The sequence below is a fragment of the Serinus canaria genome, chromosome 5 (genome assembly GCF_022539315.1).
Source record: "Serinus canaria isolate serCan28SL12 chromosome 5, serCan2020, whole genome shotgun sequence".
Lineage (NCBI taxonomy): Eukaryota > Metazoa > Chordata > Aves > Passeriformes > Fringillidae > Serinus > Serinus canaria.
Window position 1 is genome coordinate 16762062 of NC_066319.1, and position 27914 is coordinate 16789975.

A 27914-nucleotide genomic window follows, 5' to 3' on the forward strand; every position below is an offset into this window, starting at 1 on the left:
GTCATACAGGAATTACATAAAGGGATGTTGTTACAGCTTTGGATTCAGTCCTGCAGCTGATATCCCAGGATGAACGTTTCTTTCCATTCATACAACCTGGTGTAGGATTAAACACTCAGCTATTTGCAATATCTAAAGGTGTCAGTGGATGGCACCACAGTTTCTTCTGTGTTTTCCCTGATGCTTTCATTTCATTATAGAGGTAAAAATAATCACAAATAGAATGATTAAAATAGAAGAACAGAAAATGCACTCTTGGATTTCCTGAGAGTATGTTATTGTCAGTGGGGAACCTGGCAGTGTTGCTGCATGATAGCCAAGTAGTTCATTTTGGTCAAAGAGGTGGGAGACTCTTACAAATGTGAAAAGAGCAGAAAATCCCAAATATCTCAGAACCTCTTAAAATACATCTCTGCATATGCAAATGTTCATGTGCCTGTCAGGAAATCTGCAAGCCTGCTCAGAGGAAACATATCAAGTTCCATGTCATGTATAAGGAGGTCTGCTTTGGATGGAATATGCTGTATTTATGACCTACCATCCAAAATCAAATCATTCTTCTCATTGCCATCATAGTTCCCACACAGACCACATATTTTCTCTTTATATGTTTCTTCCAGGTCCAGCTACAAAAGAGGAAACACAGAGTTGAAAGGCTTTTCCTCATATCAGCAGCACTTGTTGCAAAGTGACTCGTAGCAGAAGAGTGCAGTGGCAGAAATGCTCATTCCTAGTTTGTAGCAATCTCCTTTTCTGGTACAAATCTCTCATAAAACTTATCTGCAAACAGACTGAATTGAAATGGGAAAAAAATCCTCCAGCAATTGTCATTGCTGCCCACTAAAGATGTAACAGAAGCATGTTGAATTAATCCTTGGACCAGTGTCTCCCAATACAGACACTGGTATACAGACACTTGGTACATCTTGCAGGGTGCCACAGCTCCTTCTCTGAGCACTTCAGATAACTGTGCTCTAATGCTGGATGCTGTAAAGAAGCAGCTTCTGGTTAACTTTTAGCCATGTTTAATGGTTTTCTAGTCCAAAGGGTGATGGAAAATTTTATAGCACTTCTAGGTGTGGGTCTGCCAAGCATTACTTATTTTCCTCATACTTAGTGGAAATGAACAGCCAGGTTAGCACACTAATGCCTTGCTGGATAAAACTATTGCACCTTATCACTCCTACATGCTTGGGGAACAGTACTGGTACCACTCAGGTCCACCCAAGAAAAGCAGTGCTTTTCCTACTGTCGTGTCCACTCTACAGTAATGTACAAATACTGCCTTTAATACTTTAGGTATTAATTAGTGCACAGGAAGGGGAAAAGCAAATACTTCAATAAATCAGTATTTCAATATCTCTTGATTACTTCTTGATATTTTTTTCTCTCTATTCCCCTTTTACCCTGTCTCTATCTCTCTGAATGGCATAACATGACACACAACTTCCATTTTGTTAATCTCAGTCCTGATTGTCAAGGATAAGTATTCACACACAAAAGTGTAAATGCACTGGTACAGAAGAGGATATTCCAGGGCAGATGTTTAGAGGAGAATTCCCACATAGCATCACTTTGGAATGAAAGAGGCCAAGGTCTGAACTGGTCACATATACCAGTTTCCCACACAATATGGGCATGAGACAGAATAGCAAGGCAGAGCTGGAGGGCTGTTGCTGCCAATGCCCCATGGAGCAAGGAACTATCCAGGATTAACCCTTTTGTCACATAAAATTAGCTGGAAATACCATGGGCTTGTGCCCCCATGCCCCTGCCCTGTGAAACTATTGCCCAGTATTCTTCTATCAGTTTATGGACAAAGTGATACCTCCCACCCATAATTTCATATATCAACACAGTCCCTGCATCCAGCCCTGCTTTTCGTTACTGATGAGGTTCACCAGGAGGAAAACAACTAACTGACTGTTCATACTAGGAGAGTGTCAGCCCAGTTCCATTTGAGTGTCAGGCCCAGCTTGGAAGTGACTTGGAAGTAAGTACAGGTGTCCTCAATCAGAATGCTCTTCAAGCTGAAAGGCATGGCAATCCTGGAAATTTGAGGGGACAAAACAGATTGCAGTGAAAAAAAGACTGATTAAATCCTTACAGATATATAGGTAGGAAAACTACAGTTAAAAAGAACTAAATAAGACATGGGAACACTGTTTGCAAGGTCAGAATTCATCCACACAATGCATTACATTGTCCACTGTGTCCTTTTACCAACCTTAACCCATAACACAATGCTTTTTGGTCTTGTGTCAACATCAGCCACTCAATTGAGAGAAAGCAGCCAAACCCAAGGACCTGACCTTTATAAAGGGTTCTAACCTTATAAAGTTTATAAAGAGCAAGATGACAATATTAGGAAAATGACCCTCCACATGAGGACACTGCAGGTTATCATCATCCTTCCAGGACCTCCTTGATAATTGGGATTCACTAACAACTCTGTTCTGTTACTCATGTACTCATGCAACTCAGACCTACATTACTTTTCCATCTTACCAAGACAATTACCGTTCATTTTGCAACAATCTAAAAGCTCAGAAATTCAGAAAATGTCTAGAAGATAGGCAATTTCTTGCCCCTTTGATTTAGGAGACACACACAGGCTTCGGTGCTATAATAACAACAGAGTGGTGCTATTCTATATTTGGTTGCTTCTAGAAGGCTGTCAAGATAGCCCATAGGCTTGCAATTTTCTTTTCAACAAAATTGTGAGAGGTTTTCCCAGAGTCAAAGGTTGCCTAGGCCCTTCATAATGCTAGGAGCAGGACTCTGCACTTATCATGGGGACTGTCCTTAATATTGTGCCCAACTTTCAGCTATTGTTGCATACGATTTTTACTCAGGGAATATTTTTAACTCTTCTCTTTGCAGTTTCCTTTGTGGTTTACTTTGAATTGGAATTAAAGGTGTGGATTTTGACTTTTAAAAATTCTGCCTTTTCTTAGAAGAAGATCCCTGGCCAAGTTGTGATCTGCAAAGCAGAGCAATTTTCTAGACTAATCTATCTGGAAATGGAAAACCATCCCTAAAAGAACCACCTGTTCCTGAACAGCAACATAAAACATTAAGGTTAGTACCACAGAAATAATGTTTTGAGAAAAAAGAAAAAACATCAAGCTTCTACAGATCTAAACTTCTATAAATAAAGTGTTGGGGTTTATGTACTTTCCTTCATCCCTCCCTCTCAAATCAAAGCAACATTAAGGAAACCTTAAAACACCTTCTGTTTTTATATTATACACATTGCTCTCTACTTAACTTGTTGGTGTTGGTCCCTGGGACGTGTAGTTTAGTTTAAATGCCTCTTGCCTTCTCAAACACTATGGGAGGGACTCTTCACAATACCCTGTCCAAAAAGCCATATATCTCATACACAGCCACTGCTTTCCAGTCAGACCACCTAACACGTAGCAATAAAACATAAATAACATAAATAAAACAACATGTCAGTCTTTACTCACTTCTTCCCGTTCACCGTGATCCCTGTCTCCTTCACCTCCAGGACCACTCCATCAATGGTGACAGTGAAGTAGATCAGGAAGCTGTTCTTGGCACTGCGCCTGATCTGAATGTTAAAGTCCTGGTAGCTGTCATTGCAGTGAGAAGCAAAGACATACGTGCAGGTTCCAGGAAAAGTAAACTTTACATGGTCAAATGTATGGAAGTGGAAGTTGCCCCAGGTGACACATTCGCTCCGACTGACAGTAGAGACCTGGACTAAAGAAAAATCAAAGTAGGGGAGCTTAGAAATTCGCCCCATATGAGGTACTTGTCCCTTTTTTTGCTGAAAAACATTAAAGGGGCAGATTTTCAAAGGCAAAAATAATAACTCCTGGAAGATACTAGCCTTTGGGAAGCAGTTTCATCTCACTGAACTTTTGAAGTCCATGACTTTTGAAGTACAGAAACACCTGCAATGTGAGCAGATTAGCCCAGTCTCCTTTGAAGTTAACAGTGAAAAGCAGAAGAGGTTCCGCTTTCTCATCTTACATATGTGCCTAGCAAGAAGATGCTGTAAACCACAAGCATCTCTCCATTGTCTAAAAGGGCTGTGTCTATATTCATGCTGTAGACACATTTGCACTATAGATATCTAAAGTGAAGTGATGAGAATCCCATTCTGGATTCTAAATCTCATTTAACTCAGGCAAGACTTTGTGTTGAGTGCTTTCCAGGAGATATCACAGGTGGCATGAATGTACAGCAGAGTGGCAGCTGCTGATCTCAGTGGTTGAGGCTGCTACCAGCTTCAGCTGTTGGCTAAGAGATACTTGTGTTTCCTTCTCAACTAAAACTCATGGTTTGGACCTCTAAGCTCTACCTCTGTCAAAGGTATAGATACATAGTCTAAGTGCAGATAAGACATTACTTCAGAAAGCAGTTTTCACACCACTGAGCTTCACAAAGAAAACACAAATCACCTTGAATTAAATTATATATGCCCGCTACAAAACACTTTCAACATTTCTTCTGAAAGAATGACAAATGAAACAGGCAAATTTCTTTGCGTTGTTCAGGTAGCATGTTTAGGACTATCAACACAGCAACATCTACCACAGATCAAATAAAAAACATTACTCATTTACTCAGTGAACTCTAAAATCTTATTAAATATTCCTGCCTAAGAATCAGCAGGGAAGAACTGAGAAATTCAGATCCTTATGTTTTAAATGTGCAGCCCAAACTCAAGTGCCCCATAAGTCCTTGCAGAAACAGCTTTTTAAAGGGACTGCTACTGTCATACTGCTGCTGGTAGTTGCAGCACTGAAGTGGAGTAGGGCAATTTAGCACTTTTCTAAACAGTTGTGAGGGCAAGTGAGAAAGTTTGGCTATCCTGGAAGTGAAATTGCTGGCATTACTAAGGCAGCAATAACTGGTACATCAACGGTGTATTAAGCACTTGGGAAAAGTGTAAGACATTAAAAATCAAACCAGGACATAGCAGTGCACCAGAGCATAAAAATGTGATTCCTGCTAATGCAGCATTTCATACTGGTTAATCAAGCCTAGCTGGTGATATGGTAAGTACTTCTTTTAGGAAGAATATGTGTGAAATGTGTCGAAAAGGGTGTCACCATTTTGTTTTGTTTTGTTTTGTTTTTTTGGTGCAAACAGCATTCAGAGGGTCTCCTCTTTCAGATTAGTCACCTAGAGCATAAAACATAAAACACTACCTCGTAATGAAAGAAAAAAAGACTTAAATGGTTGACAATCAGGATAAAAAGGTACCATGTTTAACAGTATCTGGAATGTCTACATCTCTTAAATGAATATGTGACAAATTTTCATTTGTCAACCCTATTTCTTACCTATGGAGAGCCATATGAGAGCAAGTAATGCAATAATTAGATTCTTTTCTTACCTATCTGAACTGGTTCTTTGGCCTTGCAAAAACTCCAAATTAGGCAGAAGATCCAAAATGATCTCCCGTTTTTTATTTCCATCTTGCCATGAAGTTGTAACTTGAAAATCCTTTCAGGGAAGTGTTTTTTCTTGGCTTATAGGCAGATTTTTATAGTCCAGGAGTTTGGCATGAGAACAAAACACTGATGGCAGGGTCCCTGAAAGGTGGAGCTTCATAAATTTTCTTTCAGTCATTCATTATTCGCACCCAGAAACCTCCTCTCTCTCAGACAAGACAGTTATCCAGTTCTTTATTGCTTTATGGGGACAGAGAGCTGTCTGTTTCAAATTTCCTGCTTTGAAAATAGGTCCCCTCACCCTCCTCCTACAGTTGTTATTTCTTTGGCAGCAATAGCTTTTATTTTTTTTATAACATCTGATTAGTTACAAGCAATCACCGACTTCTTTCAGAGTTTTACTCTGTCTTGCATGTCAGAAGAATCCCCCAGTACAAGCAAATGTGTTTGTTGCCTCTACCAGCTTTAATGGCAACTTCTAAACAGAGCAAAAGAGTATTATCAGGTCAAGCATAATATATGGTTTATTTAGAGCAAAATCTTTTGGCAGGAGGGCATTGTCCCTTAAGAAGTGTACTCAAAATATTTTACAAAAAAAGGCCAGATTTACTGCTTCAATAGACCAGAAACAAAACAAAAAGTGTAAGAATTCTCACCTCAAATGCACAAATGGGATTTAATTTATTCTTTATGCACACAGAAATGGTGGATTCTCCAAACATCATAAGGGAGCAGTGCCCAAGTCCTATCATAATGTAGACTACAGTTCATTCCTTCACCACCTAAATTACACTGCTGCAGAAGAGTCCCCTGGTGCTCTCAAAGTACTTTAATACCCTACCAAATACCCATAAAAAGTTCAGTGAGCTCAGTCATGAGCTCTACAACCACTTGTAGGACTCCCTACAAGGATATTTTTGATATCAGTAATTTTAGAGTCCCTTCTGGAGATTTACTTGCTTTGTTGACACAAACTGACCTTGCATTTCTTTTCCTCATCTGTGCCATGGGAGAACTGCTCCTGGCAAGAGAGGAAGCTTCTCACCTACTCCCAGAAAATCCTGGATAACAGATATTCCCATGCTTCCAGCTGCTCCATCCCCTTTGGGAAAACAGCAGAGTGATTGCCAGTAGTTAAGTGGGCACAGACACAGTCTAAGGTGGACATCGTTTTGCCCCTTCTTGCAAGGCCTCAGGTCAAGCTTGCCCATGCACCCATTGGGGAATATGAATGCCTTTTATCTGATTGGCAGGCACCAAGCTGGGCCTTGAGAACAGGGTCTTGCTCACTGCTTTTCCAGCCTTTGTGCTATTGCCAAAGTGGAGTGTCCCAAATCTGGCCCACTGCTGCTGCCCTACACAGGCACAAGGTGCTTTGCAGAACTGCAGGTGACAGCGTCTGCCAGATGAAGATTTGTTGCTGCTCTTGCTCTAAAGAAAAGTCTGCACCAGGGTGCGTGAGCATTGTGCAGGACATGAAACATGAGTTCGTGTTACCCCTTTGCCACTGTCCGTGTCCCATTAATTCCATTGTCAGTCGTACTTGAGACAGGGCACTACTGGAAGGCAGTTCTTGAAGCCCTGACATTTTGGCTGGAATACAGAACCAGCAGACTTTATGGCACTGGTGATGGAAGCCATGGACTGCTGCTGCTTTTCCTTTTAATCTCAGCACATCTTCCCTCCTGATCTCTGTCCAAATAGGTACAAAGTTAGGAGAATATCTAGTAGATAAACTTAACCATGAGAATATGACATTGGAAATATGAGGATAATCTGAAATTAAATACAGTGAAATATCAACACTCAAATACAACAGATTCTCCTGGTAAATACTGAGTTCCTGTTCAGGCCACAGAACAGGGCTAATGGCAAGTGTGGGGAAGGGCTGTGGAGCCCAGGAGGAAAAGCATATGGTTCAGTAGACCACAGATACAGACTAAGAGAGCTTAGTTGAGGGTAAAGGTGGATAGCTGATTTTCCAAAATCGATGCTAGTGTCAAAATCCAAATGCAGAACTCTGCTGAGATAAAGCCCATGTTTCTTCAGTCACTGTCCTCTTCCTTTCTCACCCCCACCCAAGAAATCTAAGTACCTACACCATTCATTTTGGTATGAGAGTAGAAGGAAGAATCAGATTCTAGAAGTGTGATTCCAGACTCTGGAAAAAAAATCCTTTTTTCCCACTGAGCTGCACAAAAGCAGCAGGAACCAGGTAATAACTACTTGCCAAAGATACCCTTCAGGTTGGAGTAGTCCTTTGATGACAAAGACATAGTGAGGTTGACCTCTGCAACTTCCAGCCCTTTGTGTTCTACATGTGGGGTGATTCAAGGTCATGTGAGGATGGGTAAGAGGAATGAGTTAGGCATGATTTCCCCCTGTAAGCCCCACTTAGCACTTAGGGGCCTGGGACATGAACATGAACAGCACATGTTAAAACTTTTCAAGGAAAAGACAGAATAAAACAAATGATTAATTGAATCAACATTCACCTATGCTCTACTCAGCAGAGATAGTAATATCAGTCATCTGGGATCCTCCCCTGAGAAAAGCAAGAGCAAAACTCTACTCAGAGAAATGGTAAACCCAGTCCTCTTGCTCTGTACCTAGTCATGTTCTTACCTCTGCTTGTCTGCTCTGTCACTTGTGCCATTCCTTTGCCATTTCCTGGGGAGCAGAGTTTCTGACAATGACTAACCAGAGCTGCTGCTCCTGGCTTCTCCACAGATACTGCAGGCTACACTCCTTAGAAATCACTGGTTGCTTCAATCCTCTGCAATGATTTCAGGGCTACTGACAGGGGAAGGATATTTGCATTCAAATGAAGTTTTTATATTCAGGAGTGGAAACATTGCGGTTTTCAGGAGAAATACATGGAAGCTTTTCAGAAGGAAATGTGGACTGACAGGGAGCTTACAGGTTATGTTGATCACTTACCACTGAATCATTGCTATTGGCACACACGTTATAACTATTCCCCCTGCAGTGACAAACTGGGACTAATTACTCTTCCCTTTATTGGACCCTGCAGGATAAGAAGCCTTCCCTCTTCTGCAGCTGTATTAGGAAAAAGAACAATTCTTCTTGGCCCCTTTACAGCCCATTTCATGGATCATTTGCCATTAAAGGGTATGTGATTTTAGTAAATACAATAGGTAAATATTAACTCAGCTTCTTTATCACCACTGACTCATTGAAGATAAGCCATCATGAAGCTAATGTAATACACCAGTGACTTGGAAAAATAAATTTTTGCTACAAACTCGGTAAAAGATATACTCAAGTAGGAGGTATCTGGTGGATCAGATACCTCCTACTCTGCCCTTCAAAGCCAGCCTCTGTACTGAAGTCTGGCAGTTACATTTGTATCATATCCTTCTGTTAAAAGGTAATTCCATATGTGCTATAAAGAGTTATGGCCATCCGGAGTCAGTTCAACACTGGGAGGTTGAGCTTGGAAATCCTCTAACAACCCAATTCATTTCAGGCAAAACTGGTACTGCTTCTTGAAATGAGTGTCCACTATAAGACAGTGTTTTACAAGCACTGCCTAGAAAATAACTGTAGAGAAATCATGTGTGCTCCGTTAACAAAGTAGTGTTAGCTAGGAAAACATTTCATTTGTCAGGCAGTTTGTGCCAATAATCCACATGATAAAAAACATCCAAAGTGATTTTGGCAAAATATTTTACATAACTGGTAGTTATAACAATCAGTAATTGCCAGTAGAATTCAAGAACAACATGAATTATCCTTTTAAATACTTTGCATGATATCATAGAATTTAGGAAAGTTACATTAAAGATCTATTTGATCTATCAGATTTGTGTCTACCACACAGTTTGAAACAGATGCCATTAAGTATAAGGTGATCTGTAACCAGCAGTGGGAAAGGAGGGAATGGATATCTGCCATTAATTGTCCATTAAAATACATTACAAATGCCTTCAATATTTCAATTTTGGTAGAAGGTGGTTGAATGTTTTCCTACATTTTGCCTTAGAAGGGATACAAAGCTTCTTAACCTCTCATTTTGCCATAGGGCTCCTTGACTTTTTGTGAGCAAATGAAGGACATTAGTTATTCTTGTTTGCAAGGAATAAGTCCAGCTGCTCTTTTCTGTTTTTCTTTAAGAAGATGTAGATCTTTCAAAATCCACATACAAGGAGTAATGACACGGCTGATTGGTGTTCGTGCACACAGGTCTCTTTGACCTATTGGCACTTCCTCACGTAAGAGAGACTCCCTGCATAGAAAGTCATCTCATCAGGAGGTTGGGCTCTAGAGATTTTCTACTTGAAAGGTTTTACTTTAAACTACCTTCCTGGTGGAAAAATATGGGGTAGCAGAACAAAGGGAAGCATATGAATTTTCTTCTTTAATACTTAGAACTTATGGGGTTTAGAGTAGAGCAGACTCTACCTCTTTTTAAAAAGCAATTTCTTATTTCCTGGGTGCCAAGATAATTCAGAAGAGGCCACTGCATGCTTAATACTGAAGCCTCTATAACCTTGAAACTACATGAAAGACATACCCAGTAATCATGTCCACTATGACTGAAAGTTACTGCAAGCCAAAAGAAAGGCTAAGAGATGGGGCAGAAAACAGGTTAAGTTGGGAATCTAGGCAACCTTGGCCTAGGGTTTTTTGTGCGGAATGTAGAATTAGCCACCCAAGAACTCCCTGCCGTTACGTTTTGCTCAGACTCCCTGTACTGTTAAGGAGAAGAATGATCATACAGATCCCATAGATTCTGCAAAAAAAAAAAGGGCAAGAAATGCTCAGCTACACTAGTCCAAATGGACAGACTATTGAAATTTAACTGCTGTGTCAGGTCACAGGCACTGTGTAAAGCCACATTCCTTGATCACTGTTCCTGTTGCCTTTTGTTACTGCTTAAAGGAAAGCTGCATGGAGCACAGGTGCTCCGTTTCAGGGCCAGCTCTGCCATACTTTCTCTCTGCTTGAGTTTTTTCAAAGTATTAAGGTAATGAAAACATCACAGTGGTGATTCTTGCTGTTCTAGAGACTAGTTTGTGAAAAGAATTCAAGCATTTTATATAAGAGTGCTGAAAAACTGGAACTTTAAAGGGAATACAGTTTGTGCAGAACAGATTTTAGAAGCATGATGCTAAACAATAACTTATAGGATTTTCCATATTAGTGATGGAAATACAGCTTAGGTGACCTGCTTGGACATGTTTGGACCTTAGTCTGGGAGGTTGCCAGTTAAGTACATGGGTGTTTGTGGTAGGCTGAAAAGAGTGAGTTAATTTTGGAAATTTGGCTCTGGAAGAGGGCTGCTCAACTTTAAAAACTTGTTCTACCTGAAAGAACCACCCTACCCCTCAAAGCTTCCACTGGGAGGTGAAATTTCAAAAATTGTATATCAATGTTGCAGTTATTTAAATGTATTTCATTTTTTGTCAGACCTAAAACTACAAGAATTTTATTTTCTGTGATCTCAGAGTTTGTAAGTCTATTCTCTCTTTTCCCTGCATCTGAGTTTGCTTTTCCAGAGAAGTGCAACAGTATATAACAAGCACAGTAACTGCAGGATTATTTACTTAGGGCTTTGCCTTTGCTAAAGTCCTTTCACTGGGGCTTATGTGCAGAGTTGCATGTGTTTAGTTCAGTGAAGTGCAGTTTAGCAAAGTACACTTAAATGGTAAACACACTGAAAACTTGATCTTACCCTTCCCACAGAACAAAATAATACTATTAAAGAACATAGTTAGATCAGAAGACAAGATAGTTATTAGATCAGAAACCACTAACTTGTATTATTTTGGGAAGAATTCTTCTTGGTTTGCATGCATTTTTCCCCTTTTTCTGAATCCCATCTGCCTCACCTCAGATAGCAGCGGTGATTTTTCCATATTGCTAACAAGTATTTTTCTTTCTGTCTCTGGTGTTCTCAAAACACATACCCAGTAATGCTTAATAAAAAAACTGTGCTCTCTTTATGAGCAAATCTTCTGTGAACTCCTTTTTAGCTGCAGATGAAAGTTCTCACTGTGTTATGAAGAGTCCTATGAACAACATTGAATTTCCAGTGCATCTCTAGGTAGCTAAAGGAAATTGTTTGAAATTCCAGCTATTTTGGATGAGAAGACTACAAGTGGGAATGAAACCCATGCTATCTTGGACAGCAGGAGCTGAGACCTTGGGTTTTAGTGCCTTCAAAGGCTTTGTGACTGGAAGTCCTACTTGCCTCCCAAGAAGGCTTCCCCATTTTCCAAGACAAAACTGAAACTGTTAAGTACTGGAAGAGAAAGAAAAAGAAACAGAACAGAGGAAGAAAGAGAAACCCCTCAGCACCAATGAAAGTGGGAGGCTAGACAGAAACTCTGGAGGAGATGAACACAGGACTCAGGCAAGGAGACGAGACATGGGCTCTTGCTACTGCTTTTTTTTTTTTTGCTAGACTCCAGAAGATAAGGCAGTTCCTGGAGAATGGAGTCATTCTTTGAGGACAGAGAGAGTCAAGCCCACTCCCTTCCAGGACTAATGCTTTCTATGGAGCTGCCAGGGTCCTTTGTGGTAGGTCCTGCCTGGAAGACAATGGGATCAGAAGGTTCCACAATCTCCTGATTCCCTAATGTGCTGATATCACCCTTTCAGAGAGGGTGATGAGAGACATTTCCTCAGGTTTTTTTCCCCCTCATTTTTTCCTCAGGGTTTTTTCCTCATTTTCCTCGGGGTTTTCCAGAAGAATCTCTTCTTGTGGCCTGCAGACCAAACAGCTCTTGCTTAAAAAACAAAATGCTTCCTGGGATCAGATAATACGGATCTCAATTTATTTCCAAGAGGGGTGTGGAGGGAAGCAAAAGTGCTGCTGGCTGCCACTACTGCTCTTTGTAGGGATACCCAGTTAAAAGTTTCTTTTCTTCCTATCTCTCTCAAGTACTATCAGTGGATTTCTCCTCTGGAGAGAGTTTAATCTGTTCAACTCTGTCATCCAGTTCCACTGGAAATACACGTGTAAACTGAAACACAAAGTTCTAAGGTGACTAAGAGTGCAGAAGGAGTGGAGGTTTGGCATGTGCAGTGTGACCTGGAACTGCCAAGAACCTGTAAGTAGGAATTCTCTGACAGTGTGTGCTTGTGAACCTGCTTATGGGCAGCACTGACCCAGCGCCAAAACTGAGAGGGCTGCCATAACCCAGAGCGCTGTGATAAATAACACCTTGCGTGTAAATTCTTGTCAAAATAATTGTCTTTCCTGTGCTTACTAAGAGCATATAAATGTCTGTAGGGAGAGATCAGCATTCATTCTTCTCAGAAATAAAACACTCTACGTGATTAAATAAAAACTCCCTTTTGAGACAGCTTGCTTTTTTGGTATGAAGTGACTCTACATTCTCAGCCATAGACTGCCCTGCAGTGGTGAAGCCAAAATCTGCAGCCTTACTGACTTTTATCCAAGATCTTTAGAATTCCTCATTAAAAAGTAGTTTGCCCATCACTAGAAGGGACAGAAAGAGCCTGTGCAAACTACAGACCAAATGAAAAAGAAACAAAAAAAGGAAGATTTTATATTTCAATGTAAATACAGTGTGCAGCAAAATTCACTACTGATTAGTAAAAACTTATCTATTTTTCTTAGGAAACAAGGCAGATTTGATCACACCTTGTATCTATGTCCAGAAGTTATTTGCTGACTTCAGTCAAATTTAACTGCAAAAATAAAAATCTCAAAGACAGCTAAATGTCAACAGATTTTGAGAAAAGCAGTTTTTTGCAAAAAGCTCAAGGAAATGTCTGGTTCTAGTGTCAGCATAGAAATTGTTGGATAACAAAGAACCCACAGAGGAGAATGACTTTGTATGTGTCCTGGGAGAAAACTCTCAGTCACATCTTACAATGAATGTAGAGATAGAAATCCTTAGAAACCTGTACTAAAGCAGAAACTGGGCTTCATTTAATCTGCAGCTTGCTCTGTAAACTGACAAAACTTCCTTCTTGTTAGATCAGCTACCTCTCCAACTCCAGAGAAATCTGCTTTCCAATCAGAGTTTTGTAATGCTGAAAAGAATACGGAGTTTCACTTTCTGGACATCCTTATCAGTCTTATAAAAAGGCAGAAATCTTATCTGCCTTTTAAGCTGGAGTACATTTGATAGTACACCAAATGGTGACACCAATCCTTTAGGCAGCAAAGATGCCAGTATTGAGGTTGGCTATTGCCAAAAAAGATTTCATTAATGGAGATAAAGAAAACCAAAAGCTTTTTTTTTTTTTTCACTACAACAGGTGTGGTTTACCCTCATTGTACTCTAAGATGATTCAAGAGAAATTAACATCTTCCAGTTACCTGTTTCAGCTCCACTTACAATAAGATAAAAAGGCACTCCTTTAGGTTTGTCCTTTGTTGAGAGACAATTTAATGTCAAGAATGGCTACTGCTTTCCATTTTCTGCAGAGGAAGCCTAGGATTACTTAGCTTATTGATGGGCATCTGTTTTGCAAATGTTGGAATTTGGAGAGCTCTTACTATGGTAGTAACTATACATCCTGAAAGGACAGTGAGTGATCTTCATATAGCTGAGGGACTACTTTTTTAGTGAAAATACATAATTGCAATGCATTGAAACAGTTCTAACACACAGAGCTCTGCTAAGTAAGTTCTGGTGATGAACTAAAGTTCCTCCAAGTCATCTGAATAATTTAATGATCATTATTCATCTTCGCCTTTGTTTTGGCAGACAGTATCATTTTCTCTCCAACCTTATAGACTGGGTCTTCTGAGCAGCACAATCTGATTAGCTTGTAAGGAGCCAGGAGTAGATACCCCAAAAATTTAGGAAACTGCTTGACTTTCTATAACTTGAAAAAGAACTTTTCTTCTCTCTTCAAACTCAAACTCATCAAGACTTTATAAGAATAAGTACAAAAGCCATGCTTTTTGAGATGTGCTTTTAATCATTCAGAGAAAAATAAGAGGATTTGGAAAGGACCCAAGAGGTTGTGCACTTTTAAGAATACAAATTTGTGTTCTTATTTTGTGCACAAATAAATAGGCATATTTAATTAATTAGAGAACAAACAGGATGCAGTTACTGGGAAAAGTAAAGTCCAAAAGTAGTCAGGGAAGCTAAGAATGGTTCACAGTCCTTTTAGTTAATAATGCCAGAGGGGTTTTTTGCCTTCATTTTGATGTTAAGCTGATGGCTCTCTTGATCCTGTTCAGAGTGGTTGCCTGGTCATTTTCTTCATTTTTCTGCAGCTCATTGGACATTGGCCTCTGGCATTCAGTGTCTTGACAGCTGCAGCTCTCCACGTAGATGTACTTGTGGGACATTGCGTGCCCACCAGGGCATTTCAGAACCACCTCCTTCTCAGTAGTGCTTGTTTCTCTGCAGCAGGAGCAGCTGTGGTCCATAGAATTGGCCTCAGGAGAGTATCTGTCAACATGCGAAATGGCAGTGTTACTCAGTGCCAGAAGCCAACGTACAGGAGAGAGTGAAATCAGGTACAGAACTCCTGTGAGAAGAGCCACAGTTGTGGCTAATGGAAGTGCTAAGCTCATCTGACAGAGCAGTGATTATAAAATGCCTAACCCAATCAGGGTAGTGTTAACTGGAAGGGGAAGCAGCAGCTCTTTCTGTTCCCATCTCACTGCAAAGTCTTTTTTTGTGTTCATCAGCTTCCTAAGCACCATTCTTGTGTTCATCAGCTTCCTAAGCACCATTCTTAACCTGAAGAATCTGTCAATATCAGGCTATAAACTGTGACAAGATCCATCTTTTTCTTGTATTTGGTAGAAGCAATCACAACAAGGCCCTAAGATGATCAGGGATTTCAAAATACTAATAAACTCCTTGGCTTCTCAGAGTTCCACGTGATACTAAAGATCAGTTTTCATCCATGTGAGGTGCACTGTGGCAAGCTCAGTGATAGGCAGTAAGTGACAGTTTCTTTGGAGAGTTAGAGCTGTTTTTTCAGTGTTTTAGTAGCTCAGTACCAGATGTCCTACTAACCACTTCCTTATAGCAAAATTTTAATATATTCTCTCATTTCAGAGAAAAATGTACAGTCAAGTTACTCTACTAACACCACACCTCAAGCAACCTCTCATTTCTTCACATTATAAAAATTGTGCATATTTGAATCTTCCTCTGAAAGATGTTCTTTTGTGACGATTTCTAGCCTAGGTGGTCTGACACAAAGCTAGCACTTAATGGATGAATAGGCCTTATCAGAGCTGTCTAAATCCCAAGACAATTTAATACACTTTTCTGCTTTGTATTATGACAAATCAGCAGATAGTTCCAGGTCTTTTACCATTGTGCAGTCTACTATTTATTGTTCCTTTTATATAAACAAGCTCAGTGCCGCCAGGACTTAAATCTCATTGTCTGGTGAGTTTACTTACACTGAGAAGGTTCCACATGTTCCTTCACATTCAGTCAAGTCAACTCTGTCCACGGAGCGACAGCCATTGTAGACGATAAAGTCTGTTCTGTGGCGCACAGAGCACGGTGTGCTGCTGTCCAGAGGGGCACCTACAGGGAAAGAGCAGAAAATACTTTCAGTGAAGACTTTCCAGAAGTCCCTCACACCTCAGCATTCCCTGGGCTTCACTAGTGCACTCAAAGAATTGCCTTAAGTGGTCTTTCTGCTTCAGCCTAAACGTCTCCAGAGAGATCAGACCATGAAGGCTTGGAATGACAAGTATGAACGTAGAAGTATCTATTTAAATACAAATTTATCTGGAAAATGGGTTGATTTAAGAAGACAATTCATTCTCTGTACTGTTGATTCAGATATACTGGCATACTTACATGTTCTGCAACAACCGTTAGGTAAGAATGAAATAGTTCCCTAGAATAAAAAAGAAACAAAAAACATTACATTATATAATTTTTCTATATTAAAAAGGCATTAAGGCCAAAAACTGAGGAGAGCAATTCTTCAGTGGCTGTAAATAACCAGTGAAAACTGGTTATTGTACTGTAACATTGATCTAAATAAACAAAGATAACAGCCTCTTCCCGACTCGAAATTTCTCAACTTTCAAAGGATTGTGAAAATACAAAAAATTCTTTGAAGGAATTGTACAGTTAACATGATGAAATTTTTGCTCAGATGCAATTCCAACAAATGGTTTCTCAGAGTTCTCTGTATTTGAATGGGGACTATGCACAGTGTTACTGGCATTCTACTTACTCACCGAACAGCTTGTGTCTTAACATTCAAGGAAACCTGGTTCTTGTTGAGACAGAAACAAAGCAGTCAGCTAAGATTCAGTATCTTGGTGCTGACCAGTATTTTGGCTACTGAGAGACAGGTACCAATTATAAACCTTGAAATCTTACCCAGGTATCTTATTTTATATACTCTATAGGGCTGTGTATGGATGCATCTAGAATTCTGCCCTTAGGACTGAGAAATTATGATAAAAGGCCATCAGAGCTAAATTTTACTTTTGTTGTTAGTCAGATGGCTGAAATAAAATTAAGTAATCTATGTATGGAGTAGAAGGTAAATTTTCCATTTTTACTTACGGGTTTGCAGCTGTCCTCATTGAATGCTGGACAGGTAATCTCAGATGTGGAAGCGATAAGCTGGTCGTGGATATCTACACAGCTATAAATGGTGCAGTTGTTTTGAGGATCATTTTTAAAGTCTCCAGGCTGCAAGTGAAACGCAAAATGTAATAAGGAAAACAGAAGGGAGCTCAGACAGAAATTTTCTTGCCCTCTGATAATAACATTCATCTTGTTTCCCAGTCAATTATTTTTAGGTTAACAACCATTTGGGATACAGATCATGACATGCATTACAATATGCCTTACATGGAGAGAATTTCAGTTTTAAATGGTATTTTCCTTGAGTAAGAAAGAAAAATGTCTCTAAAGTACATGGAGTACTTTAACAAAATCATGCCAATGGATTTTGCCTTCAAAAAGCTAGACTGTTTTATGTTAATTGAGAAAGACTTTAAACCTTTATCCTACTAGGGCAATAGAAGTGTTTCATATGCTGGTTTTAATAGCGCTTTTCCGCATACAGAAATCAGCCCAAGCTTTCAGACATGGGGAAAAAACCCCTCGGTATTGGGTTTCTCATTCCAGGAAGGGCCTTACAGATAATTTTATTTCATGGGACCTACCTTCAGGTCAAAAAATTGCAGCTAGGTTTTGAGATTTTGATCTTTCAGGTGCAAACTTATACTAAAGCCTTGTCTCTGGCAAGGAGATGTTCCCTTTTTGGAACTGGGAACTTTACAGATTTGGTAGAGAACTAAGACAGAGCATACTTACACTCAAGATGAGTTCAGAATTGTCTGTTGTGTGTATAATACACTTGGTCTGCACGCATTTTCCACAGCATTCACCTTTCACTGGTTTAAGTTCATATCCCTAGAAATGAAAAGTAATTAAAAACAATAGCACTATAATCTGAGAAGTAAATGAAAACATATGAATCCATTATTGATTACACTTTGAAGTGCACTCAAGATTTGTGCCTTTCTGTGTTTCAAACCAACAGGAGACAAGTAATAGAAGCAGGTTATAAATGGAATAAATTAAAGCACTAGAATAAATATGCATAATAATTAAATATTACTCCACAAGGTGGTCTACAGAAATTTCCCAGCTAATTCTGCCAGTGTGAACTGAATGCTAACAGCTACACAGTTAATCTCAGGCAGTAGCTCAAAGAACAGTTGATATCGATGCTGGAGTTGGTCTCTGGGTTTCAACTCGCTGTCCTTTGCTCAATACCACTCATTGATCAAACTGGAGTTCATGTATATGGGTGTTTTGGGGCCTTTTTTTCCTTTCAGTTTACCACTTACTGGTTGACAGTATGTGTTGCAGGGGACACGTTCACAGGAGATGATATTCAGTTGAGTGCCGACGTTAACATCATTTGTGCAGACACAATTCTGACACTTGTCAACAAAGACTGAGGAGTTGGGCTACACATTTTAAGGAAAAAAAAATCACAGATTAATGAGTTATAACATATTTAAACAGACAGTTATTAATTTTTTAAAAATCTGTAAATGAAGCAATGGAAAAGGAAAAAAAATCATAAAGACAACTGGATAGCTATTTGGCTAGCTATTTAAGAAGACATTTTAAATACTGAATATAATTTTATGTGTCTTTATTAAAGACTTCTATAGCAATGACAAACTCTGATAGTAAAAGAAAAGGTACAATTCCTAGACCAAAGAGAATTAGAAATCTAAATTTGGTTAGAACAATACTTATTTATATGTCTTTTAATATTTGGAAACAGAGTCTTAAAACTGCAATAATCTGCTGATAGTAAATGTGGACTGACTTTTTAAAAAGCCAGCCCACTTAACCCAAATTCCTCTATGATACTGACATACATGCAGCTCTTCAATTTTTTTCCTACACAGGAAACTGTTCAGAAAATATTTAGGCTTTGTGAAACAGATAAACTTCTGGTAGAAATTTGAAACTTTCTAAAATATTTGTTTTATTGGATAAACCTTTTCATAGCACTTCTGATCAAGCATACTAACTGATCTTTTAAGCATTTTTGAAGACTGTTGAAACAGGAACTTACCAAGAACTCAGCATTCTCATGTACGCAAACCCCCTTGGGAACTGTTAATAGGCAAGGAGTTAGAAGTTTAGATAGGAAAAATGAATAAAAAATGTCTTCAACCCATTCTAATCCAACTCATTTCTTCCACAATGAATCACAATTCATACGGCTATTCCCCAGTTCTGGTAGCAGATAGGACATGTATAAAGTATAAAAACTAATACTGCATGTGCAAGAAGGGAAAGAGATTTGTCCCAAAATAAGCAGTCCAGTTCATAGCCAAGAATGTCCATTTAACGGATACAAGTATTTCCTTGTTTCAGTTAGCAGGAACTTTAAATCTCTCTTCTACAAGGGATGCTTCTAGGGACCTTCTGCTAGATTAAGCTGAGACCATCATCCCAGTTAATTCTGTAGCTGTTTGTAGGTGTATTTATAAGCAGGAAATTCAACTTGAGTCACCTGAGCTGTATCTGATTTCCTAGTTTCATAAGTACACAAATAACTAATTCATAAGCACTAATAACTAATTTTAATAGTAGTTCACTTGTAGAATCTGACTGTGTTTAACACCTCTTTCAAAAGGCTATTGCATACAGTTTTATTAAGTGTAATGGTAAATTATGTAATAAATAAAACTGTAAGACTAATCATGTAATATATTTCCAAGGGACTTACCACATTGGTATACAGGACAGCACTGACCACTGGGAATATAAGAATGAACTTCAAATCCCAGTGAGCACTTGGGGGCTTTAGACGTGCACATGCTGGTATTGCATTCTGAGGAAAAAAAAAAAAAATAATAAGTTAGAAAGTACATTAAATCACAGCTACTAGAAATTAGCACCTATCAAAGCACTTAGGATGAACTTTCTATTGCTAAAAAACAGTCCAGATCCTCTTCAAAAAAAAAAAACAAATTGCAGATAGGGAACACGTTTTTCCTCATAAATCCAGGCACTGGATATGGGGTATTATATTAGTTTATGATTTTTTTTCTACTATGCAATTATGCTGTGTTAATAAAGTATCACCATCCTATGAAAAGTAAGGAACAACTCCTACTCTCTCCATGATTTTAGGCAACTGCTGGAAAATGAAAATCCACAGAGAATTCCATAATCTCTCTGCATTTTGCTTAAAGAAAATGTGGCCCTGAACACAATAACTATAGCTTTAGTTATGTTGAGCCCCATAACGGTAAATTCAGTTATAATGAATCATTGCAATATTAAAATATATTTTCCCTAGCACTGGGCAAGTTGATTATAAAAAGCATGAGAAAAGATACTATTTTGTGACTCTCTGCTGTAGATCTCTGGTACTAAGGTAGTTCAGTCTTTTTTCCTTTCTATTTCCAAGAGGTATAGAAAGACTAGAAACAAGAGTATAAACTCACTGCAAGTGAAAAGAGGGCAGCAGGAGTCTTTAGGATTGACTTCAGCCACCTCATAGAAGCCTTCTCCATCACATGTGACCTTCTTTTGATCACACACATGAGGCTTACATAAAATGCCATGTTCACCTTCCAGGCAAATACAGTCCTGACAGTCCACTGTAAACTTTTCTCCAAACTGCCATTGAAAAACAATAAAATGAGTGCATAGTAACCAGTTATAAGGAACAGAAGTAAAACCATGAATACAAAGTACAGAGATGACAAAACAAGATTGTACCAGTGGAAACCACTCTCCTCTCCCCACCAAAACTTCCACTAGAAATCCAAAAGCATACAGCATCATACCTCTCTTGGTATCTTATCCACTCCGACACAGCCTGGAAAATACCAAAATAAATTTCCATTATCAGTCATATAACAGGAGGCATCTCTACAGTGCTCATTGTATGGGGACTGCATACAGTCAAATCTTTGTTGCATACATGGAAGGAAACAAAGAGGAAACAAACATGCATCCAAGTGAAGCAGTAAAACTCACCACAGGTTTTCACACAGACATCCACACCAGAGTCATACAGCATGGTTCCATTAGGACAGAAACAGCCTTCCACTTGTTTAGTTGATGTCTCATTCTGTCCTCTGTGAGACAAAATGTTCATAGAAAGACTATTAATGCCATAGGCACATTCAGGACGATTATGCCAAATAACCTGTCACTAAAAATACAGTGGCAAATGATCTGCACATTTGTGACTGGGGTTTGCAATGTCTGTGTTTGATACAGCCAAACAACAGAAACAGAAACAGTTCAGGCACCCAGATTCAGGGTCAACAGAATAGTGCTAATAAATTTGACAGTCAGTTTAAGACATGAGAGGAGGTTGATTTTGCTCATTCACCTGTGCATTAGATATGACTGAATAGTTGTACAAGCTATAATGAACTGTGAAGGAATTTTATACCTTGATTTGCAGGTCATCTCTTTAATAGGACCACATGCTCTGTATTCTTTACCTGAAGGACATTCATGAGCTGGAATGGAAGGACAAAAAGGAGGAATAGCTCATTAACAATATCGTATAAAAGCCCCATGACCTTATGCCAAACACTGTTCACTAATTTTCCTATGTATCTATGACAATCTTGAGAAGCAGAGGAAAAATCCCAGATAGACTTTTGTCTCTAAATGGAATAATTTTGTGCAATTTAGCCATAGAGATCTAATAGTGTACTTGCACTAAGGTGATGAAGCCAAGAGTTTACACCTTGACTAGAATTTTTTCACATAATTTTAGTCTCTTTTGCACAAGTTCTCAAAGGGGAGTGTCATCCTTCCCTTTGTGCTCTTACTACAGATGAAAACTAATGTACATGTCACCAAATAGAGAGTGGTCTGCTGATGCCTGCAAAGTATAGAGCTGCCTGCATACAAAAAAAGTACGTACTGATACAGATGTTTCTGGTACAGTCAATACATGTATATTTTTGCAGGCCGATTTATCATTTCCATTGTTAAAAATGTTACCTGCAAAATTACTTAAGGAGAGCAGGTGATGTGATTTATTGGTGTCTTCATCACTCTGAAAGCAGTATGACATTACTGCTGAAACAGTTCCACATAATCTTCCTTAATAATTCAGGATGATGAGATACTTACAGCATACACCATTGGTGTGTTTTCTCCAGTCAATGCATGCGCCTTGATCAGCACAGACAGCAGCATAGATCTGCAGACTTGAGCATTCCAGGTCTAGGTTGGGAAGTACACAGCTATCAAAAACACAGGCTGCATAGTACTTCTCAGGCTGGACAAATGCATGGCATGGCTTGAACACACTAGAAACAGAAATATTTATCATTATTCGTTACTGAATGATTGATATCTTTTTCAATGTGCTTAACATGTTATGATGTGGCAACAGTGGACACGGGAGATTAAGGAGATGTGGATGTGGACTACTGATGAGAGATTTGTGCTAAGAGCACTTAGCCAGATAGTAACCTTCCAACATACCTTGAAATACTCTTCCCTCACCTACAAAACACTTTGACACCAACATTTTGAGTCCAGGAGTTGTACATTATTGGGTACAATCATGTGCTGTTTCTTTAAAGAGATTTTGATTTTTCTCTTTTTCAGTTCTGACATGGTGTTCTAAAAATTAAGATCTCTGTTTTCAGTTGGACTCTGTTTTCTGCTAAGTAAACGTGGGGAAAGGCAAGAACATGGGACAGGGGAAGGCAGAGAATGTAGTAGAATGAGGGAACATCAACAATGGTTAATGTGGCAGCCAGAGGGTTGAAAGAAACTGTCAGCAAATAATAACAACCAGAAAAAGAGAAAGGAGTAGAAGCAAATCATAAGGATACAAGAAATGGAGAAATAGTTAGAAACACTTTCCACTGGTAAACTAATCCTAAAATTTCTATTTACATCAAAGACCTTTACATCAAACACTTGTAAAACCAAAAGGATTGTTACCTTCCCAAAAGAAGCTCACAGATGGATGATTCTTTGCAAGGCTGTGTTGGTGTTGTGCTAGGTGAACTTGTAGGAACTAGGCCTGGAGAGCACTGTGGTTTTGAAGGATCAACAACTTGCCAATGATCTGCCATGGATTCACAGCGTTCTGCAATGTTTCCATTTGGCAGCATGCAGTCATCTGCTGTGTTGTTATTGCAAGTACCTAAGGGTGGTACAGGGAGAAAGCATTCACTCACAGATTTGCTAGCAAATACCATTCATCTTTGCAGCAGAGCTATCTCTGTGGTTTTCTGAGAGTGAAAAAATTGGAAGAGCAAGCCTTACCACACTGTCCCTGGGTATTGTTGCCAAACAGGCTGTAGGGCATTCTGATAGAAAAGGACAAGCCATTGTAGGTCACATTCATTTTCAGCTCAGGAATTTCCACAACACGATTTATGCCTGACTCGTAGATGCTCACACCAAACTTCTTATAAGGCAAAGCAACGTACTTGTTGTTTACTGTCACCTAATAAATAAAGGAAAACAGAAAAGAGGCATAAATTTTGTTTGACTTTTCAAAACAATTGACTGTTCCTTTGTTCTGCAGAGAGAATGTAAAGGTAAATAACATCCTTTTAATTTGTAACAAATGTTCCTGTGTTTCCTTTGTTACTAGAAAGTCAAACTTTTTTTTCTCTGAGCCACAAAAGGGTCATTAACCTCTGACAAATGAGGTTATTCAAGGTTTAAACCAGATAAATCCTAACACTCAACAGACTTATTAGAGTGACTACGGTATCAAGGACTCCTCATGAAAGTGGAATATAAAATTCTCCTAAATTCATACGGTAAAAGTTTTAGGTTTCTTGGCATAAATGGTATGTGTTTATAGGAAAGTTAAATAATGGAAATAAGACCAAACTGTCTTTAAATACAGTAGCCATGATATACCTGTGAAGCTAATACTACTACTTTTACTCAGCAATCAGAGATTTCTTTGCTTTAGAGAAAAAAGAGGTCTAAATGGGTAAATTTTCAACTGTATGTTGCAACCTAACTTGTCATATTCTTACACAGTAATGTACAAAGATAAACCAAACAAACATTAAAAAGCTAGGAGCCCTAATTTTGAAGCCCAAAAACCTTGACATCACATTTATCAATGGAATAAAAATGTAAGTGCCCTACTCTTATCAAATTAAAAAGATGACACAAGTCAAAGCTACTAAGGGCACTTTTAAAAAATGCTTCAGGCCAGCACTTTATTGTTATGTCTACCTTACATTATCTCCTCCCATTCCACTTTGTTTTCCTTTGTTACATTATTCTTAATTATAAATTAACTTATTTTATATCCTTAACTCTTAGCAATTTGTCCACACTTGTGTATTTAGGAGAGATCTGCAAAGATTTGAAATTAAAAAGACAAGAAGTTGTAGAATTTTTTCTCCCCCAGATTCAAAATAAAAAATTCTTTGAAGTAGTCCTTTGAAGTAATTTGAAGCAATCTAATATAAACTGTTATTGAACCTAAAACACAGATTATTTTTTTCCCAAACCTTGTGAATATAATGATCCTGTTGATGAAGTATTAATATCTGAATCAAGAAATCAATAATACCTCTACTTGTAGAGTATTTGGTTGTGCTGTTGTTAGCCTCACTTCCTGAGTCTCATGTCTCACAATGAGCGTTCGAGGACAGGACACTACATCCCGTGCATCACAATGGTAGTTATCAATGTAGACACCAAAGTTGTCAACTTTCTTATTGATCTCTTCCACAAGGACATATGTACAATTCCCTTGATAGCTGTAGTACAGTCCATCAAAAGTCATGTAATGTGGATCTCCCCAGCCAGTGCAGTAGCCTAAAAAATCATAGTTAAGTTAGGCTCTTATGGCAACGTAGAAAATCATATCAGACTACAAGCAAAATCCGTAGATGTGGGAAATATCTCAGTGAACATTGAGCATTTTAATTTTAATGTCAATGCATGAACTCATTAACTAGAAGTCATCAATAAAAACCAGTCACTTTCAATGCACAGGTCATCTGACATTAATGACAGATAACTGAGAGTAGGATTAACTGTACCAGGATATATCTTTACCAATAGTCTCAATGAGTAACAAATATATATATGCTTCTAGCCTATAAATATCTGCATCTGGACATTTAAATCCTTCTTTGGGAGACCAATTCACTCTACTAACACTACAGTTATGTAGAGATAGTGGCAACTTAAGCTGATCACTCAATAGCTAAAAAGAATCAACAGAGCATTCTAACCAACACTAGAAGACTGAGTCACAGTTTTGCATGATACTTGTTCCCTGATAAATATTCTTGGTTTTGACAATAGTATTGTTTCCTCAGGAGATTAAATATTCAACAAAATATATACTTACAATCACACTCCCAGTGCCAACAGCATCCATCCTCATCCATGACTGGCACAGGAGAAAGTCCATTTGCACACGTGGGTTTTGGGGGTGGATTGCAGATTATTGGAATCACCTGGACAATGTTGTCTTCTATACATATAACCTTAGTGCAGTTACAGAGCATCCATGAGTCACCTTGCTGTATTTGAAGAGAGGGGGAGGGGGGAGACAGAGACAAACCTTTAGGAAGCAGTGAGACTAACAATAGTTATGCCTGAAAATCTTCTGCAGGTTTCTAAAAAAACATATGTTTATTGGCAAGTTTTCCCCCATCAGAAATCTGAAAATAGGATGGAAGTGCATCAGTCAGCACTATATAGGTCTGCAATATGAGCTAGAATAACTGAGAACTGCTAAATGGAAAGCATTACTCACAAAAATCAAGCCAGTAAACCAAAATGAGAATCACCTTTTCTAGTTTCAGCTATCTAAAAGTGAGATGTCTCACCTAATCTCATCACCTTAACACCCTCTCTAAAGGACAGTGAAAGACACTGATCAATATGAATAGCCAATATATGATCAATTCCCTTCCATAAATGGCTAGAACAGTTTAACAGATAAAGCTACAGTGAACAGCAACTGTTCAGGGAAAAATGTCCAAGAAGATTATGTTCATGCATTGTGATTGAGTTTTCTTCTATCTTCTACCAGTTTTGCAGACATGTATAATTTTTATTCCTGCAGATCTACTGAGCAAGTTGGGTATGACTCATTCCAAATTCAACCCTGTGGATTATTGTTGGGCTGCAATATAAACACAAACAACTTTTACCCACTCTGGACTTATTCAAAAGCAGAAACAGAGAAGATAGCTTAGGACCACTTAGCTCTGGGTTTCATCTTCATCAGAGCTATCCTACAACAAAGACAAACACTGAACTGCAATCTAGCGCCTTGCAGAAAGCTTTAAAAAAATTAACCTTGAAGAGCTAATTGCAATATGTAAGCTATCAATCCAAATATCATTGGAAGTCCTGCTGATGCCCAAGAAAACTAAAGAAATAGAACAGACTGATACTTCCTATCCAGATTAATGCTTACTCTTTATGTTACTAATATAGAAGTTATGTTTCTAGTCTCCATCCAAAGCACAATGAAAGCAGGAAATCTACTCACCTCATAAGATTCATTAGGGAAAATTGTACAAGTTTTTTTGGGAGTGGTTGGTGTTAGACCTGTAGTTGAACTTGAGCCGTTAACTGGAGGAGTTGCACTGTGTGTAGAACTTCCTGTAGTGGTGACTGCAGTTGATGTTGCAGTAGGCCCAGATGTAGTAGCTGAGAGAGGGGGAAGGGTTTTGAAGGTGGTAGAGATGGTGGTTGTTGCATTGATTGTGATAAAACTACTAGAGGTGGTTCCTAAAGTGGTGGTAAAGCTTTCTGTTGGAGTAGTTCCAGAGGTGGTGGTGGACAGTGGGCTGGTTGATATAGGTGATGTTGTTGGAGCAGCTCCAGAGGTTGTGGTGGACACAGGGCTGGTTGATGTAGATGATGTTGTTGGAGTAGTAACAGTTGCAGAGGTTGTGCTTGGGGTACTTAATTCTGTTCCTACTGTGGTGGTGGGGAGAGTGGACACTGAGGGTGTGGGGCCTGAAGTGGTGATCCTGGTGGTTGATGCTGTTCCAGTGAATGGGGTTGTGGATATTGGTGGTTGTGTTCCCGTAGGGCTGCTTGGTCCCGCGGTTGTGGTGGTGCCAGGGCTGGAAGTGGTGGTAGGTAATCCTGTTGGAGGGCTTGGGATCCTGGTGGTCGTGGTCTCATGGACAGGTGTTTCTGTTACTGGTGTGGTGCTGGTGGATCTTGAGGGTGTGGGGCCTGAAGTGGTGATCCTGGTGGTTGATGCTGTTCCAGTGAATGGGGTTGTGGATATTGGTGGTTGTGTTCCCGTAGGGCTGCTTGGTCCCGCGGTTGTGGTGGTGCCAGGGCTGGAAGTGGTGGTAGGTAATCCTGTTGGAGGGCTTGGGATCCTGGTGGTCGTGGTCTCATGGACAGGTGTTTCTGTTACTGGTGTGGTGCTGGTGGATCTTGAGGGTGTGGGGCCTGAAGTGGTGATCCTGGTGGTTGATGCTGTTTCAGTGACTGCAGATGTGGTAGCTGTCAATGGGCTTGTTGACACTTGAGGTGTTGACTGTTGACTAGTGGTGCTTGCAGTAGACACTGTACTAATTTCTGTTGTTCTTGTTGTTGGCAGTGGGGTAACTGAAGGAGTAACTGGAGTGCTTGTTGTTGTTGGCCTCTCTGGTTCTGGTGTCTCTTTAAGACAGAAAGAAAACATTTTAAGTTGGGTAAGTGTACTTGGAGATTATTTTAAGTAGGGAAATTGCATTTTCTTCCTAATGTCATCTCATTTTCCACTAAGCATATGTAGTTCAACAAGCGTAAGCATAGGGTCTTTATATAGAAATAAAGCAGAAATGGTTTTATTAATGGTTTTACATCACTGAGGGATTATTAACAAAATATCCTGCCTCTTTCATAGGAGACATTGATATACATACTTTATCAACAATCAGGGTCAGAGGGGACATCTTCTGCAGTGTTAAAACTATATATTGCATGGAAGAGTCCAGCAGTCCAAGATCCCAGGGGAATCCACTGAGTAGATCAATGAACTCGGGTTAATACT

The 27914-nt window shown here is 39.2% G+C and overlaps 2 protein-coding genes across 2 annotated transcripts in view; both read right to left on the reverse strand.

The window, feature by feature from the left end:
• LOC103826740 (mucin-5B) overlaps positions 1 to 5456 on the reverse strand; it is a 41168-nt gene extending 35712 nt beyond the window's left edge. The window contains exons 1-4 of the mRNA XM_009102178.3: positions 5375 to 5456; positions 3474 to 3729; positions 1934 to 2048; positions 539 to 626 (exon numbers count right to left, since the gene is read on the reverse strand). Of these exons, the coding sequence (XP_009100426.1) occupies positions 539 to 626; positions 1934 to 2048; positions 3474 to 3729; positions 5375 to 5456 (541 nt within the window). The remainder of the gene's footprint in view (positions 1 to 538; positions 627 to 1933; positions 2049 to 3473; positions 3730 to 5374) is intronic.
• A 9130-nt stretch (positions 5457 to 14586) lies between these two features.
• MUC2 (mucin 2, oligomeric mucus/gel-forming) overlaps positions 14587 to 27914 on the reverse strand; it is a 53260-nt gene continuing 39932 nt past the window's right edge. The window contains exons 44-61 of the mRNA XM_050974916.1: positions 26406 to 27541; positions 25251 to 25425; positions 24462 to 24709; positions 23183 to 23366; positions 22856 to 23060; positions 22025 to 22209; positions 21336 to 21402; positions 20912 to 21012; positions 20719 to 20750; positions 20374 to 20548; positions 19650 to 19754; positions 18990 to 19030; positions 18244 to 18366; positions 17705 to 17803; positions 16946 to 17074; positions 16223 to 16262; positions 15814 to 15943; positions 14587 to 14842 (exon numbers count right to left, since the gene is read on the reverse strand). Coding sequence (XP_050830873.1) covers positions 14587 to 14842; positions 15814 to 15943; positions 16223 to 16262; positions 16946 to 17074; positions 17705 to 17803; positions 18244 to 18366; positions 18990 to 19030; positions 19650 to 19754; positions 20374 to 20548; positions 20719 to 20750; positions 20912 to 21012; positions 21336 to 21402; positions 22025 to 22209; positions 22856 to 23060; positions 23183 to 23366; positions 24462 to 24709; positions 25251 to 25425; positions 26406 to 27541 — 3431 coding nt within the window. The remainder of the gene's footprint in view (positions 14843 to 15813; positions 15944 to 16222; positions 16263 to 16945; positions 17075 to 17704; positions 17804 to 18243; positions 18367 to 18989; positions 19031 to 19649; positions 19755 to 20373; positions 20549 to 20718; positions 20751 to 20911; positions 21013 to 21335; positions 21403 to 22024; positions 22210 to 22855; positions 23061 to 23182; positions 23367 to 24461; positions 24710 to 25250; positions 25426 to 26405; positions 27542 to 27914) is intronic.